This window comes from Sorex fumeus, unplaced genomic scaffold, assembly GCF_029834395.1.
Source record: "Sorex fumeus unplaced genomic scaffold, SorFum_2.1 ptg000078l, whole genome shotgun sequence".
Lineage (NCBI taxonomy): Eukaryota > Metazoa > Chordata > Mammalia > Eulipotyphla > Soricidae > Sorex > Sorex fumeus.
In genome coordinates, this window is record NW_026606135.1 from 5,497,275 (window position 1) to 5,520,127 (window position 22,853).

At 36.3% G+C, this 22,853-nt stretch overlaps 1 protein-coding gene across 1 annotated transcript in view; it reads right to left on the minus strand.

Moving 5' to 3' along the window:
• PARG (poly(ADP-ribose) glycohydrolase) overlaps positions 1-22,853 on the minus strand; it is a 102,958-nt gene that overhangs the window by 35,792 nt on the left and 44,313 nt on the right. The window contains exons 10-13 of the mRNA XM_056130413.1: positions 17,578-17,657; positions 12,063-12,123; positions 6,291-6,366; positions 530-677 (exon numbers count right to left, since the gene is read on the minus strand). Coding sequence (XP_055986388.1) covers positions 530-677; positions 6,291-6,366; positions 12,063-12,123; positions 17,578-17,657 — 365 coding nt within the window. The remainder of the gene's footprint in view (positions 1-529; positions 678-6,290; positions 6,367-12,062; positions 12,124-17,577; positions 17,658-22,853) is intronic.

Consider the following 22,853-nt stretch of genomic DNA (forward strand, 5'->3'; position numbering starts at 1 on the left):
GATTTTTTGTGTGTGTGTGTGTTGATTTATTTTTGATAATTATATTTGCCTTTGGACCAAGTAATATAAAATAAATTTGTTATATGCCTGCCAAGGGGTCAGGCTGGGGGCTGGGAGGAAACCTAGAGATATTGGTGGAGGGAAGGGAATACTGGACATGGATCTAGTAATGGAATGCTGTATGTCTGAAACATCTCTATTAGAAACAACTTTGTAAATCACAATGTCACAATGAGCATTCCTGGAAAAAATTGCATCATATAATAAAATTTCAAGCATAAAGGAGTATTTTCCCCTCTTTTCCGTGAATAAAAATGCCAAGAAGGAAATGGTGTAAATAAAATATCTTACCCAAGATTAGAAAAGTAATTCTACATGACAACTAATAAAACTAAATATAAATTACTAAATATACTGTAAATAATGTCCACAGTAGAGAAAAGCTATCTGTTTAGTCTCTCGTATCTATGGTGGATATATTTACAACTTTAAAAAAAATACTCCACTTGCCAGATTTTCCAAGACTAACCTGTGATGATAAGACATTCATTGTGATCCAGAACCTCAGTGAAGAGTCGGGAAACAATCAATTCAGGATTGATTAGAAAGCGAATTTCTTCTTGTACTAGTCCGGCACCAGTTACACCACCTCCTACAAAACGGTTTGCAAAATCCACCTATTTGAAAAAAATGAAGCATGTTAAATGATGGCCCAACATATATACAAATGGACAGACAGACACAAATACTTGCAGGCTAATATTTCTCTCTTTTCCATATAAATCAATGTTCCAGATTAGAACTTATCTTACCAGGAAAGAACAGATTGTGATAAACCACGCTCTATATATCTCATAGAAATGAGTATCTCTCTGTGTATAAATTTCTATCCCAAAACCTTAGAGAGAAAATAGTTTTTATGGTGCTGGAGAGAAAGTCCAGCAGGGAGGGTTTTTCCTTTGCATGGGAGTGACAGGGCTCAACCCTGATCAAAGCATATGGTCCTCTGAATACCATGAGGAATGAGTCCTGAGCAGAACCAAGAATAAGAACTGAGCACCACTGGGTGTGGACCAAAGCCCTCCTCTCACTTCAAATAATATGTTAAGCAGAAGCCTCAGTGTAATTAGACTTTTATTAATTTTGTGATTCAATGATTACAAAGGATATATATTTTTAAATTTTTATTAGTGAAACACCATGAGGTACAGTTGTAGACTTAAAAATTTTTGTGCTTGGGTTTCAATTATACAATGATTGAGTACCCATCCCTCCACCAGTGCTCATTTTCTACCACCAGTGATCCCAGTATCCCTCCCACCCTCCATATCTCCCATCCCACCCTGCCTCTGTGGCAGGGCATTCTCTTTTGTTCTCTCTCCTTTTGGGTATTGTGATTTGCAAAAGAGGCATTGAGTGGCAATCATGTTTGGTCTATAGTCTACTTTCAGCATGCATCTCCCATCCTGGAAGGATCCTCCCAACACCATTTACTTGGTGCTCCCTTCTCTATCTGAGCTGCCTTTCCCCCTAGCATGTGTGGCTAGCCTCCAAGCCATCTCCAAGCCATGGAGTGAACCTCCTGGTATTTATCTCAGCTATTCTTGGATGTTAGTCCCCTATTTTGTTTATGTTCCCCAGATGAATGCAATCTTTCTACATCTGTCCCTTTCTTTCTGACTCATTTCGCTTAGCATGATACTTTCCATGTAGTACCACTTGTATGTAAATTTCATGACTTCATCTTTTCTAACAGCTACATAGTACTCCATGGTACAGATGTACCAAAGTTTCTTGAACCAGTCATTTGTTCTCAGGCACTCAGGTTTTTCCCAAATTCTGGCTATTGTAAAGAGTGCTGCAATGAACAAACAAGTGCAGATGTCACTTCGACTGTACTTTTTTCCTCTATGGGATATATTCCCAGAAATGGTATTGCTGGGTCAAATGGGGGCTCAATTTCTAATTTTTTGAGAATTGTCCATACGGTTTTCCAAAAGGGCTGAACCAGTCGGCATTCCCACCAGCAGTGAAGGAGGGTCCCTTTGTCGCCACATCCGCGCCAACACCAGCTGCTTTTGTTCTTTTGTATGTGGGCCAGTCTCTGTGGTGTGAAATGATATCTCATTGCAGTTTTGATCTGCATCTCCCTGGTGATTAATGATGTAGAGCATTTTCTCATGTGCCTTTTTGCCATTTGGATTTCTTCTTTGAGAAAGTTTCTGTTCATTTCATTGCCCCATTTTTTGATGGGGTTGGGTTTTCTTCTTGTGGAGTTCGACCAGTACTTTGTATATTCTTGATATCAGCACCTTGTCGGATGGGTATTGGGGGAATATCCTTTCCCACTCTGTAGACTGTCTTTGTATTTTGGTCACTGTTTCTTTTGAGGTGCAGAAGCTTCTTATCTCAAGGTAGTCCCATTTGTCTATCTCTGTTTTCACTTGCTTGGCCAGTGGCGTGACTTCTTTGAAGATACCATTAGCTTTAATGTCATGGAGGGTTTTGCAAACTTTGTCACAATGTCCTTATGGATTCCAGTCTGATGTTGAGGTCTTTAATCCATTTTGATCTTACTTTTGTACATGGTGTTAGGCAGAGATCTGAGCCCACTTTTTTGCATGTAGCCATCCAGTTTTGCCAGTACAATTTGTTAAAGAGGCTTTCCTTGCTCCACTTCACATTTCTTGCTCCCGTATCAAAGATTAGATGTTCATATGTTTCGGGGGAGATGTCAGTATATTCAACTCTATTCCATTTGTCTGCAGCTCTGCCTTTGCTCTGCTCTGTACCATGCTGTTTTAATTATTACTGCTTTGTAGTATAGTTTGAAGTTAGGGAGGTTGATTCCTCCCATTTTCTTTTTCCCAAGAATTGCTTTAACTATTCATGGGGGCTTATTGTTCCATATGAATTTTAGGAGTGTTTGCTCCATTTCTTTGAAGAACGTCATGGGTTTCATTATAGGGATCGCATTGAATTTGTATAATGCTTTGGGAAGTATTGCCATTTTGATAATGTTAATTTTCCCAACCCATGAACAGAAAATATCTTTCCATTTTCTCGTGTCCTCTTTTATTTCCTGAAGTAGCATTTTGTAGTTTTCTTTGTACAGGTCCTTTACTTAGTTAAGCTGATTCCTAGGTACTTGATTTTCTGGGGCACAATTGTGAACAGGATAGTTTTTTTCATGCCACTTTCTTCTCTCTCACTATTTGTGTATAGGAAAGTCATGGAGTTTTGGGTATTGATTTTATAGCCTGCAACTTTACTATACAAGTCTATTGTTTCTAGGAGTTACTTGGTAGAGGTTTTAGGGTTCTCTAAGTATAGTATCATATCATCTGCGAATAGTGAGAGCTTGATTTCTTCCTTTCCTACCTGAATGCCCTTAATAGTCCACTCTCCCCTAGTTGACTGGCTATGAACTGGGGTTCCCATTTTAATTTTTAATTCATTAGGATCTGATAATTTGCTGAAATAGTCCACAATTTACTGGTTAACTATGAAGGATGGAATAAAGGATGCAGATGAATAGTCAGATGAAATGAACAAGGTTTGTGAGAAGTACACAAAGCTTCCTTGCTCTATCAGAGCAAGTCACTTTTCCAGCATTTCCATATATCTCTAACTTAGAAGTTCTCTAAATTCTATAATTTAGGGACATTTGTAGAAGTTCATCATGTAGGCATAATTAACCATTAACTCAATCTTTAGTCCTTCTCGCTTTCCCAGAGGATGGGGTAGAAAATTTCAAACTTCTAGTAGTAACTTAGTTTTTGTGATTACCATCATAATGGATTCTGATTAGCTTCAAATGATACTTCTGGAAATTACAACAATTTAGCAGCTGTGTCAGAAATCAAATATGAGAGGGGAAAAAATTCCTAGTGTTCTTGTCACTTGGGAAATTACAAATGCTTATTTATAAGAAGACATGCATTTAACACAGATTCTGTTGACATCCTGAGGTTGAGGAAATAGCTATACAAAAGCAAAGGTAAAAACAAATGTAAAAAGATTACTCATTCCTGTCTGTAACAGTGTATATGGAGGATTATAGATGATGATGAGGTGTCTAAAGTCTAGTACATTTTTACTTAATCCCGAGAGTTTTGGGGGAGATTTTGAAAAGAAAGGTAATAACAACCTTGCGTCAATCCTGGCACAACATGGACCCTGAACACTGTCAGGCGTGGAGGCACCAATGTGTCCTTGGGCCCTGGAGGAACCACAGGTTTTCTGAGCACCTCTGGAAAAGACCCTTCCAACACCAAAAGAAAACAAACAAACAAACAAACCAAAAAGCTGAGGAAAACAGTTCAGGTTAGAGTTTAAATAAACAGACATATAAAATTTCCAAAATCAGAAAAACTGGCTGGCAAACATAACCAGGGTTTCAAAAAAGAACAAAGAAAGAACAAAAAGAAAAGATCAACAAACAAGTGACAATACCTGAAAACTGAGAATACCGAAGATGGGGAGAGATTATAGGGGGCCAGGGACTTGCCATGTACATTGCCAACCCATTAGATTCCTGGCACTATATACAGTTCCCCAGGAATCAGCAAAAATGATCCCCTGAGGACAGAGCAAGGAGTAAGTCCTGAACATGTTTTTGCACCAAAACACCATGCATATATAAGAAAAATTTGCAACTGAGAATAGCTTAGTACTATTGTGAATAAAAATGAGAAACAAAGGTCTGAGACCAGCTAAATGAATTTTAACTAGAACAAGGTACATAACTTAAAGTGAAAAAAAAACCCATCCAATTTATATACAACCTGATATTAAAAAAATACCACGCACATGCATACTATTATTCAGTTTTTGAATAAGAGACCAGTATTTATTACCTGAAAGGTATGCCTAGAAACAAATAACCCGAAGCTCAAAACACCTCTGAAAGCAAGAGCTCGTTTAGAAAAACCAGTTTCCCCTGTAAGTTCCTGAACTTAAAAGCAATTTATTACAGGTGAGAAACCTATGCCAGAACATGAAAACAAAGATGAGTGCTTCTTTATTTCTAAGCCATTATTTTCCAAGTCATTTTTCTTTGAAACTACTTGTTCAGATTATTTAGTTTCTAAATTATAACTTGTTGACAAAGAAATGAAAACACTTTTTCAAGAGGTTTTATTCTATTACCATTCAGCATAATGCAATTTACATGTTACATGAGGAATTTTGAGGCAGGGGTAGGGAGAACAATTAATAGTGCTAGAAGCCTTTATGGTGGTCTTTTAATCTACCAAGGTCTTATATTTCATTTATATTTCTGGAAGTGGAGAGAATCTCAATCTTGATTATTGCTAAATGATTCTTTATTGAACTGTATTGAAATAAAAGGTCACCATTCCTTCAGTGCTAACTAGCAGTAATTTTGTTTATTGAATGTATATTAAGATTCTCTTAGATCATACAAGCTTTACTATAGGAAAGAATGTCATCATGAAGGAAATGTAGATGAAATGTGATACCTGAAATGAATTCTAAATGGACTTCACAATTACTGTTTTAAATGGAAGTTACTGATTAAATACAAATTCGAAACATTTTAAGTACAGAATAAACAGAAATATTAAGTTATCCTATTATCAAGGGAAAATCTGCCTCTTTTTATATTTTAATTACAAGTTTGTTGCATATATTTATTAATTTTTTAAAAAAGTTTTAAGACAGTACACAGATTAATAACAAAGATTGAGAGATGATCATAAATACCTGCTTTAAAACATGGGAATGATACCAAACATAGCTAGTTCATCAAGTGCCTAAAAGAATTACTTATGGGGAGAGACGGTTTCCTGAACAATCAGATGTCTGCCGCCTAGACCTAAACAAGGTTGGTGGCAAAATAACATTTCAAGCTGGTCATCATTTAGGGCAAAGAAAGGGCTTTTTTTTTTTTAAAAAAAAAAGAAGAACAACAACAAACTTGCCTGGTGACAGCTTGTCAAAACCATACCCCGGGAACTTCCTCCACTGTCAATCTACAATCAATGTCTGAACCTAGAGGCTGGATACTGACCTTATCTTGGGGTTTTCTGTCAAAGGTTTTCTTAAAAAGAAACATGTAAAAAACTGAGTGTGCACGATGACAAATAACAATATTACTATGTCTGTCAAAATGATCTGTTTGGTGTTATTCACAATTCTGCTATCATCCTTTATTTTTTGCATTAAATCGGCTTAGAAGATAATTTAAACAATTTAAATTTAAAATTTCCTTTGCTGTCAGAAGCTTGACATCCCCCCCCAAACAAACACTACAGTGATTCACCTACCTGCAGCATGCCTTGACCATTTCCTTCTATAGTACCTTCATAAGTGACATGTAATCGAGTTAGGGTTTTTTCACATCTACAAAGAAAAAGATATACCCTGATTAATTTCTTACAGAAAAATCTGAAAAAAATATTTAACCAGTACAGAAAAACTGAAACCAGCCCAAACCTCAAAGTCAAAAACAGATTCCAGCTCTTAACATTCTTGATAATACTCCCAATTTTTCTTACTCAAATACATTTAAATGAGATGAAATACTGTTTTAAAATGCAATTTTCCTCTATAAAATGTTTCTCCTCTTTAAGTATCAGAGAACTCAATATGTAAATTTTTTTTTAATCTATGAAATTTGGGAGCCAAAGGTATATAGTACAACAGGTAAGAAATTTCTCTTGCAAAAGGCCAATGGCTGACCCCCATGGTCAACCTGGCACCACATACAGGGACCCCAGCACTGCCAGAGAAATGTTCCTTAGCACTGCTAATTGAGGCCTAGCCCTACCCCTCTCTGAATCTATAAGACTTTATAATGCTAGAGTTGACAACTGAAGGAAAAATACAGTCAATGGTTGCAATAAATCATATATAGTTCTCAAATAAGCCCTATTTTCACTAGTCTGCTAACAACGTATACGTAAGTAGTGTATTATCTTGAGTAAAATACGTACCACAGGAATTCTTAACTGTGACATTTTTATATCAATAAATTGATGGTTGAACCTAGTATCTGTAAGCCACAATTATTTTCTTTCTTATTCATAAACCATGGTCACGAAGATGTCCATAAGGGTCAAGACATTCTAGTCCAAAATATGGTATACCCTGTCATACTGAATATTTTTAAAAAATCTGAGGAAATTGCAGAAGAAAGGTGATTCTGTTCTCTTCCTCCAGCCTTCATTCTTTGTCCCTGAGACAGGCAATAAAAACCTCATGTGTAAAATGCCCTCTTTATACCTAGAGGAAAGACACATCTTATATCTAAATACAAAAGAATGACAAGACGAATTATAAGAAGTGTTGCTGATGCCCAGAGTTTGCTTACTACATTTACTCTATACTCCTTAACTATGTTATTCTTCCACAACTCATCACTATTTAAGGAATATAGCATAAAAACACATGTCTGGGCTAGAATGATAGCACAGCAGGTACGGAACTAGCCTTGCACATGGCTGACCCGGCTTCTATTACCAACACCTCATATAGTTGTACGTGTCCCACCAGGAGTGATTCTGGAGTCGAGCCAGGAGTGAGCCCTGGGCATGGCCCCAAAACAAACAAAAAAGATTGAACCCAGGTCCACCTAATGTAAGGCAAGCACCTACCTGCTGTATAACTCTCTGTCCCCACAGTTTTTAGTTTCAAAAAACTATTTAGGAGATTGGCAGGGGAAGTGCTATTTACTTGTGGGGATTTGCTTCCTTCCTGCTTTCAATGAGTCTAAATATGTTTCTGGCAACATTCCCGTCTAAGAGACTGAATATTGTTAATATTGTTATTCAAAACAAATTGTTTTAAAAATTCTATTTGCATCAATTCTCACAATTTAACTCTATTATTAACACCTTTACAGACGAGGGGAAAAAGCACAGAAAGAAAGAACCTAAATAACCTGCCCAGAGCTTATAAATGAAGGAATAGAGATCTGAAGTCAAGTTTCCTAAGTCAATGATCCACATGATCAATTGGTATGCTATACTTTTAGATTACTACCTCCCAAGAATACATGAACCTTCAAAATAGAAGTTCTCATGATTGTCAATTATCCTCAATAACTGAGGATTTTTTTTCCAAAAAGGTCATCTTCCAACTTGCTGGCAGGTTTCCTTTTTGGCATCAGTAAATCCTCTGTATCACTATCACTATCACTATCCCAGTAATCGCAGACACAATCTATTCTGGCTATCCGAGATTAACTTAGTCTGACCAATAAATTGCTAATAGTCACAGGATAATTACCATGCCAGAAACTTGGAAACCAGAAATACCTCTAACTTCCTAGCACTCATTTAACACTTGGGAACACTAACGATACTCCTCTCTTCTACATCTTTCCTTTTTGTGTGAATACATGTCTCTGTTCTGTAAAGTATCAGGAATACTAATTTTATTTTTATAAATGTACACACACATTATATCACAGTCACAGTGCTCCCGAGCGGGCCCAGTAATGTATCCATCGTGAGACTTTGTTGTTACTGTGTTTAGCATACTGAGTACATCACGGGTAGCTTGCCAGGCTTTGTCGTGCGGGCGAGATACTCTCGGTAGCTTGCCGGGCTCTCTGAGAGGGGCGGAGGAATCGAACTCGGTTCAGTCATATTGGCTGCGTGCAAGGCAAACGCCCTACCGCTGTGCTATCGCTCCAGCCCACACGTTTTATATATATATATATATATATATATATATATATATATACACACACACACACACATATAGATAGATAGATAGATATAGATAGATATGTCTTTTGGACCATATATGGCTGTACTCAGAGCTCACTACTAGGTCTGTGCTTAGGGATCACTTCTGGCAGAACGCAGGGAATCATATGTGGTGCCAGGGACCAAACTCAGAGTGGCTATGTGTAAAATAAAAGCTTTATCTGCTGTGTGTGCAAACTGACATTCACTGACTTAATGTGAAAGTAACTAAAATACCAGAGATCAATTACTTTTTTTTAAAGTTATCAATTTTTAAAAAGTTATCAAAATTATAACTTTGTCTACCAAATTTAAGGAATACCTTGATCTTACATACAGGCGAAATTGTGGACACAAAACTTTACCGTCTTTAAATTTCAATCTACCCACCTTCTAAATAACAACTGTCATATACAAATGTGTATCCTTTCATATTAGTGTCAAGTGTCAGCTGTACAGTGTAGATCTTACTTGAATACTATACATACCAAATTGACATAAATGAAACATATGACAATGATGTAAGAAAAGAAATCTTTTATATTTTAATCTGGACTGATAATATACCAGACTGCCACTTTTATTTCCAGGAGCAACCAATGGACTGGGTATGACAAAAGCAGATATAAAGGAATAAGAATTCATATTATAATGAAATAGAGTAAATTTAATATGTACCTGTATGCCAGAGGTGGGGGAGATTAAAAAAAAAAGCATTAAGATACAGGACGCTAGCAGAGGGGGTTGGGATGAGGGTAGGAGTGGGGGAAATGAATGAAAATAAAATTAGATGTACTTATTGGAGGGCCAGAAGGAAGAACCAGGGAGTGGAAAAAGGTAAAATTATTTCAAGATTTTTTTAGGACATGTACTACAACATATGTATTACATATTAATACAAACAACCCACAATGAGATAGAATAAGATGAGACAATGAATTTCATCACTGATACTTTTCTGCCTCTGTCGCAAGTACTACAGTGATAACTGATATTTTACTAGATGATTCCTGGAATCTCCTTTTCCCTAACGATCACGACTCCAAAATGTATAAGTTTTCTTCTTTTCTGGTTCGATTTAATTCTTTCATATTGTCTAATCTTTCACCTATACTTGCTCTATTAAATAATCATCTCTGTTGTACATTCAGTTTCCTAAAGCAAGCTTGTCTTTCTCCTCACAAACTTTTGATGGACAGAAACACCTAGGGAAAAGACATCTTAAGGAAATTTACTTTCTCACATTACTCCTTTAAGCGTAAGTCCCTATAATCACTAATTCTAAACAGAACAATCATAGGAATTATTAGCGGGGCCTATGAGAGAGTACTGCATGTAGGCGGTTTGCCTTGCATGCAGTGAACCTAGGTTTGATCTCTGGAAGCACATATGGCTGATAAGAAACATATGACAATGATGTAAGGAAAGAAATCTTTTGTATTTTAATCTGGACTGATAATATACCAGACTGCCACTTTTATTTCCAGGAGCAACCAATGGACGGGGTATGACAAAAGCAGATATAAAGGAATTAGAATTCATATTATAGTGAAATAGAGTGAGTAAATTTAATATGTACCTGGGTGCCAGAGGTGGGGGAGATTTAAAAAAAAAAAGATAAAAAAAATGATCTCTCAGTATCACTGGGTATGGCCTCCTCCTCGGCCCAAATTTAAAAAAAACTACGCGCGCACACACACACACACACACACACACACACACACACAAACAAACACACAACACATGGGCCAGAGAGATAGTATAGCATGTATGGAGCTTGCCTTGCATGGGCCTAATATGGCCCCATGCCATACTGATCCCCAGAATCCCATATGGTCTTCTGAGCCCAGCCAGCAGTGATCCTTGAGGAAAAAAGCCAGGAGTAAGACCTGAGCATCACTGGGTGTGGCCCAATATAAAACCAAAAAAATAATTAGGAAATTTAAATGTGAACACATCTCACAACATCTACTATATAAACGGCTGAGCTTCACACCTTTACAACTAAGACTAGTCTCAGAAGAGATGCAAGCCTAGCTGCTGAAACTCATGGGTACACTGGTCTTCGAACCAAAAACTCTGGGGTGCCCTCAGAGTGGGGCAGGCTGAGTCCCTACCCTGCCAAAACCCTAGCAGTCATGCCCATGCCCCACAGCTATTACCATACAAAAGACCCAATTTCACTGCTTCATGACTAATCTCTCAAGAGGAGTCAAGCCCACAAAATTCTCAGGTACACATGCTCAACTACCAACAAACAGCTCAGTAAATCCTCAGACAATGACTTTAACGACACCATTGTGAGCTATAACAATTTTCACAAACTTTCTTTTACTGAACTACTTCTGATCACTTCACTTACCGTTTTGTTGCAACAAACAATATAAAATAAATTATTTTGTGCCAGCAAAGGAGAAGGCTTGGGGTGGGGTGGGAAACTGAAGACAATGGTGAGGGAAGGTCAGACTGGTGGTGGAATTGGGGTTGGAACACTGAATGCCAGAAATATCTGCATTATGAACATAGTTTACAAATAGAACTGTATTTAAAAAAATAAAAGTTAAAATTAGATTCACTGGTTAATACAATGCACATACCCAAAACATACCATTTAGTATGTTATGTTCTTAACAGTATGTTAAAAAAAAAGAAGTTGACCCTTTAAGCACTTCAGAAATTTGTTCTAGATCATGAAATCGGTTACTTATTTCAGGTGTTAAAAAACTTACAAATCTGAATAAATTCAGATTGGTTATTATTCTCCTTGGTGTTTACAGTAAACAATTAAAAAAACCAGTACACTTGCAATTTTCACAAAACCCACCAATAGATATACGCACATAGTCAAACTTCAAAACTGTCACTCTTAATTTTTAAAAAATTTGAACTCTTGTCTTTATTTAAAAAGAAAAGCCATCATGCACAATTCAATCAGCTAATCAGTGGCTGAATAAATAGCAGTACTCCTACATAAAAAAAAAAAAGAAAAGCCATAATACCTACAAAAGAAGGGTAAATGGAATATTGAAACATTGCTGTTTCAATTAAGTGTCTTTACATATAAAATTCCTTAGTTCTAAACAGAATTTTGCTTTAAAAAGTAAATCTACAAAAACAAAGGAGTAGAAGTTAAATAAATGGTTGCAGACTTTTACTCAAAAAAGGCAGGATTTTCTAATAATGACAGCGATCACTGGATTATTTATGAGATAAAACTCCCTATCATTAGGGAAAATGGAGATTGGAAAACCATATTTTTAGGTATTGTGAAATAGAATCCTATCATCCTATCATGTTAAAAGTCTTATATTTAAGATTCCATGACTGTTTTTATATTATTATTACCTTTCCCACTCTGGAAAATCTTCAAGACTTTGTCTTGTAAATGTCACCAACCCAGTAGGTTCTATAATAGTAATAAAAGAAAAATATACCCAAGTTAAGTTTTGATTATGAAAATAATTATATATTCAGTAAAAGGGTGGGTCTAACAATGGCTACAAAACTAATAGAGAAATACCAAGACTAGTGTTGAAAAACAATAGAGGACAGATTTGAGATATGATCCGTATGATAGGAACTTATAAGCGCTAATTAAAATAAATAGATAATAGTACAACATTAGAATTTGGGTTTTTGTTTGTTTTGGGGTCACACCTGGCGATGCTCAGGGATTACTCCTGGTTCTGCACTCAGGAATTATTCCTGGCGGTGCTTGGGAGACCTTATGGGATGCCGGGGATCGAACCCACGTTGGCCAATGCAAGGCAAACACCCTACCTGATGTACTATCTCTCTGGTCCCATAACAACATCTGAATTTGAGAGCTGGCACTTTGAAGTGAGATTTTCTAAACTGAACAGATTTTAAAACATAAAAATAGATGTAAGTTTATGAAATAAAGATACAACTGAATTTAATTTGTATATGTTCTCTCAAAGAAGATAACTCTAATTCAAATTAGTTAAGATGTTTAACTTGTTAGACATCTTACAATTTATAAGAGAACATATTCTTAACTCTGTATCTAAAGGTTGGTACATTTATATTTTAAACAAAATATCTAAGACTGAAAAAAGGAAACTATTGGTGTACTCTATGGGGTTGACAGAACTAAATCTCAGGCTCAGACAATAGCAACTGCTCTACTTAGAACAGTCTTAGCTGGAAGAATTACTGTGTTCTCTGCGGTCAGAAATGAAAGATGACAGTTTTCAAAGAGCAGTAAGATAGGAGAGAATCAAAATGCAGTAAATTTAGATACTTTCTTTTGTTAGGTTTATTTCTGGTTTTAAACTAATGGTGAAAGCAACAAATAAATCAGCTGGCCAAAAGTAATCTGTTTTCATTCAAATCAAAGAACAAACTAAAAAGACCAGACCATTTCTGCTTTTCCTTTTCTTCTTTTTTTTAAAAAGCTCTTAAGCAGAGAGAAATATGTCAGGAGCTATTAGTGATAATGGTGGTAGAGTACCAATGAAAGCTTGGCAATCATTTCATTCCTTTGGACAATTCTACATTCTCTGTTCTCAATCATAAGCAGCAAAATAAAATAAAAATTAAAAATAATACAGAATAGCAATATTAGAAAACAGAATTCTGTTAACATAAGTTAAATATTATTGTGTATAACTTTTCTTTTCTCCCTTGTACTTTAACCCCTTGATGTAAAACTTTTAAGAGGAATGAACAACACATTTAAAACTCACAATTTAAAATTATGTCAAACATTAGAGAAGCAAATCTAATCAAAGGAGACTACTGTAAATCTGATTCAGTATCTTGGCACAGAACATTAAGTTGTCCTTAGTATATACTGAGAGTCCAACAAGAGTTGAATACTGTGGGCAAAGAAAGACAAAAGAACCCAATGCTTCATAGCTGTAAATAGCAAAACACCTTCAAATAACCTATCTTTATTTCACATAAAAAGCAGTTTTCATAGAAGAATATATTGTTTAGGTTAAGCAAGTGTTTTCCTTAGTAAAAAAAAAAAATCACAAAATATACTACACATAATTTATTTAAAAAAATTTAAATTTAATATATAATTCAGAAAGCTCTTTTAGTCTCAAGATCTTCATTACAATTATACAGATACATGACAATACTGAATAGCTGGTTTTGATGAAATTATATTTGATTAACTCTAAGTTATTTCATGTATTAAATTTAAGAAACTGGGATGCACCTTTCACAGCTGAAGGCATTTAAAATTAAGTAGAATTTTTCCAGGGAAGTTGTGTACCATCAACCTGAGATCAGTCTGAATTAAATCCTCTGCTTCAGGCTTCTGTGTACCACACTGGTAACATCATTTCAGACCCTAAAATTGGGGCTTAGGGCTCATGTTTTCACCGGCTCCTGTTTTATCACCCTGTTACCTAGTGCTAGTATTAAAAATGGAAAAAAAAGAATTTTTTTGTTTTTGCTTTTCTTTCTTTTTTTTGGGGGGGGGGGGGCACACTGGTCAATGCTCAGGAGTTACTCCTGCCTTTGCAATCAGGAATTACTCCTACAGTACTTGGGGGATCACATGGGATGCCAGGGATTAAACCCAGGTCGGCCACGTGCAAGACAAACACTCTACCCACTGTTACCATGGCTCTAGCCCCTAAAAATGAAATTTCTTCAATGGTCCTTTGGGCACAATGTCCCTTTTCAGCACAATGTCCCTTTTCTGCACAATCAGGTAATCACAATCTCATCTACCTTTAGCATTTAGACTAAAGATGCAAACTTTTGGCAAAAGAATGGTCCCAAACACTCCCCACAAATCTCTATTTTTTTGCTTCCTAGAGGTCTACAAGTAACAATAAAGATGGTAATAGTATATAGTAATAGTAGCAGCAGTAATTAATAAAAGATGGTACTTCTTACCATCTACAATGTCATCGATTTGATAATTGTAGGTACTCTTAATAGGTTTCACATTAATTATAAGCCTCTTTTACCCTATCTCGTATCTCCTTCCCAAGACTGTAGTTTAACAGTCTGAAAATCTGTAACGTGTTTCTATAAAGAACTAAATTACCACATATTAGAGCAAGGAACATCTAATACAACCTTTATCTGCCTACTTTTTATGATAAAATCATAAATTTCCTGCTAATAAAACAAAATTTTACATATATCCCTCAAAATGCTTAAAAATCTAAAAATTTAGACAGCTTTTAGAGAAGCCATAGATGATTTGATATCAGGATAGAGGAATAAACTCTGAATTAATTAGTTATAAGAATTGGGCTCCTCCCATTGAAATTTGAAATATAAAAAAAGTATTTATCGTTCCATAAGCCAGAGCAACAGTTAAGTGGTAAGACGCTTCCCTGGAACCACAATTGATTCCATTCCTGGCACCACATATGGTCCCCTGAACCCCACCAGGAGTGCTCCCTCAGTGCAGAGTCAAGATTAAGCCCCGAACAACATCGAGTGTGGCCCCAAAACCAAAAGAAAGAAAAGTACTCATTTAAGAAATTTATTAAGTAGAGAGATGGGAGGGGGTCGTGAACTTCAAGGAGAAACAAAAGGCAATAAAATAATCAAGAGATGTTTGGGAAGACAGAGCCTTAATATCAGAAAGTGTTTGGAAAGACAAGATATAGTCTAAAAAGGGGTAAAAACAAATCTAGTACACTAATCACTGATGATGAAAGGACACCTTGATAAGGAACAAAGAAATCCCTAAGACTAAGACAAGAAAGCAGTAACCCTCAGCCCAAGCTGAGGTAGTTTAAGGAAACAGCACAATCCACAAAACCATTTTTCCAAAGTAATTGGGAGCACTCCATGGTGGAGTGACTCGTATCTCAATGCTGGGTGTTTAGTTCCTCTTTTACAGCACTCCTCTCTGGAGGTGCCTAAGGCTTCCTTTAGGGTAAGAACTTTTACTTTCTTGTACTTTTGGAGTTCTCTCACCTCTTTAACACACACACACACACACACACACACACACACACACACGAGGTTTGGGGAACAGTATTTGGGTCACACACGACTGTGCTTGGGGCTAGCTTACTCCTGAAATCTTCAGCACATGGTCCCCTAAGTATCTCCAGGAATGACTCCCAAGTACCACTAGATACTGTCACAAAAGAAGAACAAAAAAAGACAAGAGCTTGAACCCTTGTAGAGACTATAACTGACTTCTTTTACTAGTTCTGATTGCTTCGGGCACACCCCCACAAACAATGTTCCTACAAATTTTAGTTTGTTCTTATGTCTTACAAACCCTATATTTTCCTTAACATTTAATTTAGCATACAGCACTAAACTAAAAATCTCAAGCTATCATAACCCTTCATTAAAACAGCATATGATTTTCTCCTCAAACTAAATCCTGATAATTTCTACAATATTAGATTTAATGGGAGAAAATGATAATATGATAAATGATATTACTAGAAAATGTATATATTTAAAATAAGGATTTAGTGGTATACATCCAAGACAATCTTTTTGAGCACTGCCAAAAGAGGAACTCCTTTCATTTGGTCAGAGTTCAATAACTCTACTGGCAGAAACAAATTGGCAAAGCAAATTTTTTCTGGTCCCCTTCTCTAATAGATTTTAAAAAAGACATTGATTTGATAATATTTATGAACCATTTGATTTTGGTTAACGGTTAATATTCATAAGAACTCCATGAGTAAACAACCATTATTCTTTTATTTTACGTATGAAAAAAACAGAAGCTTATAGATGTCAAGAAATCTGTCCATGGTTACCCTGTTCCTAGGATAAGAGTAGCAATTACAATCTATTAATAATTGGTTATTGCCAGCAATGATTAAGACATTTACTACAATTACTTCAGATGCTATTATTTGCCTCTGGGAAAATGGCTGAGGTTCAATAGAGGAAGACAGACACGAATTTTATCTCGTGCTATCCCCCCTACCCGCTGTAGTAGTTGTTTTGATTTGTGGGCAGAATGCAGCATCCAGTGAATCTCAGGCAATGTTCTAAGCTGAGCTAGATATCAAGCCCACTGCTGAGGCCTGAGTTCTCTACCAACCTCAGTACAACAGTGTTCACTATTTTTAATTTATTCTGTTAAACTGCACAACACTGTTTAAAAGAACTTCATAAAAAAGAGTGAGGCATAAAAGAAAGGAGTTGCTAGGAAGGTAATGAACAGGTTGATCTGTGCAAATAAACTTAAGGTAATTGCAATAGTCAATGCTCGTTGGGGCTGGAGCAATAGCACAGCGGGTAGGGCATTTGCCTTGCACACCGTCGACCCAGGTTCGATTCCCATATGGTCCAGAGCACCGCCAGGAGTGATTCCTGAGTGCATGAACCAGGAGTAACTCCTGTGCATCGCTGGGTGTGACCCAAAAAGCAAAAAAAAAAAGGAAAGAAAAGAAAAGGTCAATGCTCCTTTAAATAAAAAGCATCAAAACTTTTTTTTTTGGTCAAAACACTTTATATACTGGTACTAATTTACTGTTTTGGAGAGCCTGGCAAGCTACTGAGAGTATCTCGCCCACATGGCAAAGCCTGGCAAACTACCTATGACGTATCTGATATGCCAAAAGACAGTAACAAGTCTCACAATTTATTGTGAGACGTTACTGGTGCTTGCTTGAACAAATCGATGAACAATGGGAGGACAGTGGACAGTGGATTTTTAGTCAAGAGAAACCACTAGTACATGTTATGCTGGTTTAATTTCAGTATAGAAAATACACACAAAGTTATAATACACACATATGTAGATAATACACATATAATCTATATTATAATACTAAATTGTTACTGTTTCAATGGTTTGGGCACAGAAGCTATGCTTAAAATACTGTCTTGATCTGAACTGTCCTGAGTGGAAAAAAATTAAAGAATGAAAGGAAGTTACTTTTTTCTGTGACTCTTCTAAAGTAGCAGAAGAGTGTCTTAAGCTTCTCTGGTTTCCGTGATGAGCGTCCTTCAAACAATCTGAAAGAGAAAAAAAATAAAACGGTAAAAAATGGTCAAAAATCCTAATGGAAGCCAGGGATGTAGCTTGCATGTAAAGCAATGCCTTGCATGTATAAGACTTTGAGTTCAATCCCTATAATCAAAAAATTTAAAAAAAATTTAAAAACCCCACCAAAAAACCAAAAGAATAAACAAAAAAACTTTAACACCAAATTCTCACCAAAATAAATTATCTGAAGATAAACAAAAAATTGAATCTATGTTGCTACCAAGAGGTAAAAATAATTCCTAATAATGCTTCTACAGCGCTAGAAAATTGGTTTGGATTCAAATGGTATCTGGAGGCCTAAAACAACTAAAAGAAGGCTTATAAAAAATTGTTCAAGGGGATAGAGAGACAATACAGTAGATTAAAGAGCTTGACTTGCATACATCCAATCTAAGTGGTATCCCCAGGACAACATATGTTCCCCACACACTGTCAGAAGTGATACCTGAGTACAGAGTAGGAGAAAGTCCTGACCATCTGCAGGCATGGCCAAAACACCAAATCAAAACAAAGAAGTTATTTAATTCAAATGGCACTCTCTAACAACCACCTTTCTCTAATCTATCTTCCTCCAGGGAGAAGGCACCATCTGGTCCCCCAAAGTCAATTAGGCCAGTGAATTAATGCTTTATCATTTTCTCAATGACAAATATTATTATAATTCATCACATGAAATAGTTAAATGAATTAACAGGAATGGTATCAGAAAATTCACATGATCCTGTCAGAGAACAGGAAGGGGGCCGACAACCACCACATTTAAGACTGGATACTGGAAGAGTAAAACAAATAGATCCTTTATATGGTAACCAAAACTGAGTCTGCCCTATCTTGTTTCTAACAATCTAGACTTGCACTACTTAATTTAGTTTTCTTTGAAATGATCTGACATTCTCTGTTATTGGCAATACATAATGCAATATATCCTGAGGAAAGAAAAGCAGATGCAAGTAGATGACCTGACTAAGTAGTTCATTGAAATACAAAAGCATGCTGTGGGGGACAAAATCCAGTTTTCCAAAGGCATTTAAAAATTAAAGGAAAGTTCTGTTGCTACAAATTGATGAGATATTATTCATCTGCCTCCAGTTTTTTAAGTGTAGAAATGGGAAAATCGTTTCATAATTAGAAATTCAAACTTACATAACAATGAAAAAGAGAGAGAAGTTATTTCCATGACAAAATTCTGTTGACTGAAATGTATTAGAAAGAAGGGAGAAATGCAGATTTCAAACTGTCCTATTTTTAATGATCTCAAGCCCTGTATTCAGCATCTATTTCTGAAAAATATATATACAAATACTTATTTCCTGAAGAGAAAACTAATATTAAAAAAAAAACCCAAACCATTTTTCAGAGGTGGGTCAGTCTCCCAGTAAGTGGTCAGAGGTCCTTGGACCACTCCCAGGGATGTTATGCCCAGTAATACTTGGACCTAGCAGTACTAGGGCCACCAGAGAGACACCCCAATGGGACTTAGGGGACTATGCAGTGACAAGGTCTCGGTATTCCAGATATGTGCACTAGTCTTCTATGATATCTCCCCAGCCCAGAAAATATTTTAACATCGTAGTCCTTTAAAATAGTTTGAGTGTGTGTGTGATCATTTTTACTTATTTAATCGATTTTTCTAAAATCTTTATTACAAATATTCTTAAAATTCTGCTGCCTGCTGAAAGGCTCTTTGAGAATGTAGGTTTCAGCTTGGCTTCTTTTGCAATATGTCAACCAAAATAGTTTGCTTAAATCAAGATGAGAGTCAAAATTAAATCACCTGGCTTTTTAATTAAACCATACATCAAATAAATTTTATTTATAAATAAATACAGTGGGATCCACTGTAAAATCCCTTTTAGAGTGCTGTTTGGGAGAGAAAGTAGTGTAAATTCAACCACCACCTGTTCTTGAAATGATAGCAGGGGGCAAAGTTCCTCTTTCACAGATCTTGTTACACAGAGGAGAAAATGGTTTAAGAAATAACTCTCCCAGGGCTGGAGAGATAGTACAGCAGGTAGGGCGCTTACCTTATACGTGACCAACCCAGGCCAACCGAGGTTTGATCCCTGACATCCCAGATAGTCCCCTAAACACTGCAAGGAGTTATTCCTGAGTTCAGAGCCAGGAGCTCAGGTGTGGGTCCCAAACAAAATCAAAAAGCAACCAAAAAAGATAATTTCTCCAAACAAGGGCAAGAGAAATGTTACAGTGAGTAAGGTGCTTGCCTTGCATGTGGTTGCCCAAGGGTTGTATGGACCCCTAAGCTGATCTCTAGGACTGATTTCTGAGTGTAGAGCCAGGAGTAACCCTTGAACATTGCTGGGTATGCGCACTCACTCCCGCTCAAAAAAAGAAAATAACTTCTCCAAACACAAAAGTGTCTTGTGTCTTTATGTGGTCAGATATTAGTAATATATCACAAAAATTAATGTATTTCATAACCATGATGATAAATTATTAACATTAGGAGTCTTGAGGGACTGCAGATTTATCCTGCCAGGGACAAGGCATTTTCTAAAAGATTGATATTAGGTCACTACAAATGAACATCAGTTTATTTTGCAGGTGAAAATGTTACAGGTACAAATCAAGCAGAATTTTCATGCATTCATTTTATTTGTTGATCTAAGTCTTATTTCAAATTACTATGTTACCAAATATGCTTGCCCATCTTCCTAAAGGAAGGGAAAGTGTGTGTTGAAAGAAGAGAAAGAAGGTGGAGATAAAGTCCTTGTTAATTCTGATTTGCATTTGTGAAATTATGAAGTATTAAGTATAGCTAACCAAATAAAATGAATTCTAATATGAAAGCAAGCAAAAGTAACATAAAAACAGAGGTAACTGCTGAAACATCACACGAGTGTGATGTTATCTGAAATGCCAAATTTGATGGAGGAAGAGGGAAACAGATTGAGAACAGAGTCTGAGACTGAAGAGAGAAAAATGATACAAGATAGAGGAGAAAGATTCTGACAGAAACTGAGACAAAGCCAAGGAGATACTTTAAAGGTATGTATGCTTTGCATGTGGGAGCCCAGGATTCAACCCTTGGCATCAAATGGTATCTCAAGCACTGTGAGGAGTAGACCCGAAGCACTTCTAGGTGAGTGATCCCAAAAAGCAAAGAAAAACAAATTAGAAATGGAGAGAGAGGAATGAAACAGAAACCCAGAGAGAGAAATACACACTCAGAGACACAGAGATCAGAGACTCAGAGAGAATGAGACCATTTCATAATAATCAAGCATCATCCAATTTTTCGTATTTTAAAACCAATTTCTTTTACCATCTAGACTTTTAAGCCCAGGGATAAGTATATTTGAGGGTATATTCTGAACCAGCAGATGTGCAAGTAAACATGCACATATTCTCAACTATAACTTCTCTGCACAAAAGAAAGACAATTTTTTACATTTAACTGAATGTTAATTACAGAGCACTGGAAACATAAACAGAAAAGGCCAGTCAATCAAGGGTATCTTTCCATATATAAAAAGAGAAACAGAGTTTAATGAAGTCTTTCCCTGAGTAACTTTCCTTGAATGTGCAATGTGCACAACACTACCTCCCCGTTTTTCCAAATTGGAAGTAAGTGATAATCCAGGATGCAACCAAAAAGTCTTTCTGTTTTTTTCTGCAAAACACTCCTCCTACATGATCTCAGCAACATTTTTTAATCCAGGGAAGAAGCAGATGTAAAAGCCTCCTGGGTTGACCATTGCTGTAACCCACAATTAATCTCTGACCATCAGTTTCTAAGCAATCTCAGAAGCATCAATGCTAATCACATTGGAAGCCTTTATATGAATGTTTAGGCCCTGAAAGGCAAGCAGGGGAAAAGGTCAGGGGTATTTAACATAACTTAGCAGGGCTGGGAAGAACACAACAATAAATTAAAGAGGGAAGACTTATTGAATTATGATATCATCCTCCCATAATATTCTGTTACCATTTTGAGATTAAATATACAATATATACATATCCCTCCCAAATGCCAACATAAGCATAAATAGCAACAATGCAACAAAAAAATACAACAACAAAATAATCCACATAAGCTCACCAAATGACCTATCAACTTAGGTACTTGATTTTTCATAAAATACATGATAAAGGGAATCTTTCTTTTGTTTGCCATTTCTGGTGTGCACCCAGAGCATTTTGTTCTTGAAAAGATGCAAGACAAGACAAAAATCACTGAGTATTTACAGAAGACAAAATTCAAGTCCTAGATCTGCTAACAACTCATTTACTTTAATGATATAGAAACTTCTACCTAACACCTATGAAATATTAGTAACCGATTGAAATGGAGACTGTAGAGCATAGTAGAAAAGGGACAGCAATTTTAGAAATCAGTTACATCTCGAGTATGAATCTTAGTTATACCAGTTAACTTAAAGTAACCTAGTCTCTTGAGGCATCCATCATTTCATTTAAACAATAATGGGGAGGAAAAGATTTAATCCAGAGGGCGGACTTAATTCATAGGATTGATGTAAAGATTAAGTACAGTATAGTCACTGATGTAAGGCTGGTTCTTAGCAAATATTAGCCACTGAAGAGAAATTTATATGCAAAAAAATTTCAGATCACGCTGAATAAGCAGAGGAGCTTGGGCTAGAATAAGGCCATATATAATGTCCATATTATAAAAAAAGATCAACATCCATTTACATAAAACGCTTTCACAGTTCTAATCAATATTCCAATCACTAAGAAAAATGATCCACTTCCCATCAAACCTAACTTGCTGAAACTCTGAGCTAACCGTTTCAAGCTCAGGAAAAATTACTGTGGACAATGAAAAAGACAAACATGCCATTACCAATAAGTCCCGAGAAGTTTTCCTACCTAAGGTTTAACTGTAGAATCCAGGAAATGACTAAAAGGCTAAAGAACGTGTATTACCTGCAGGAATCCCAGGTTCGATCCCACTGAGCACTACTGGGAATGCCCTGCAAACCTCCTCCCCCTGCCCCCGCTGCCCCTCAACCTCGTTCCCACACACAATAAAAACATAAAACAACAAAAACTAAATACACCAAAAGAAGTTTAGCTAGCAAAAAAAAAAAAAAAAACGTTTCAAATTGCTTATTTTTGTTTCAGGGCCACACCTGACAGTGCTCAAGGCTTACTCCTGGCTGTGCTTAGTGTTCATTCCTTAC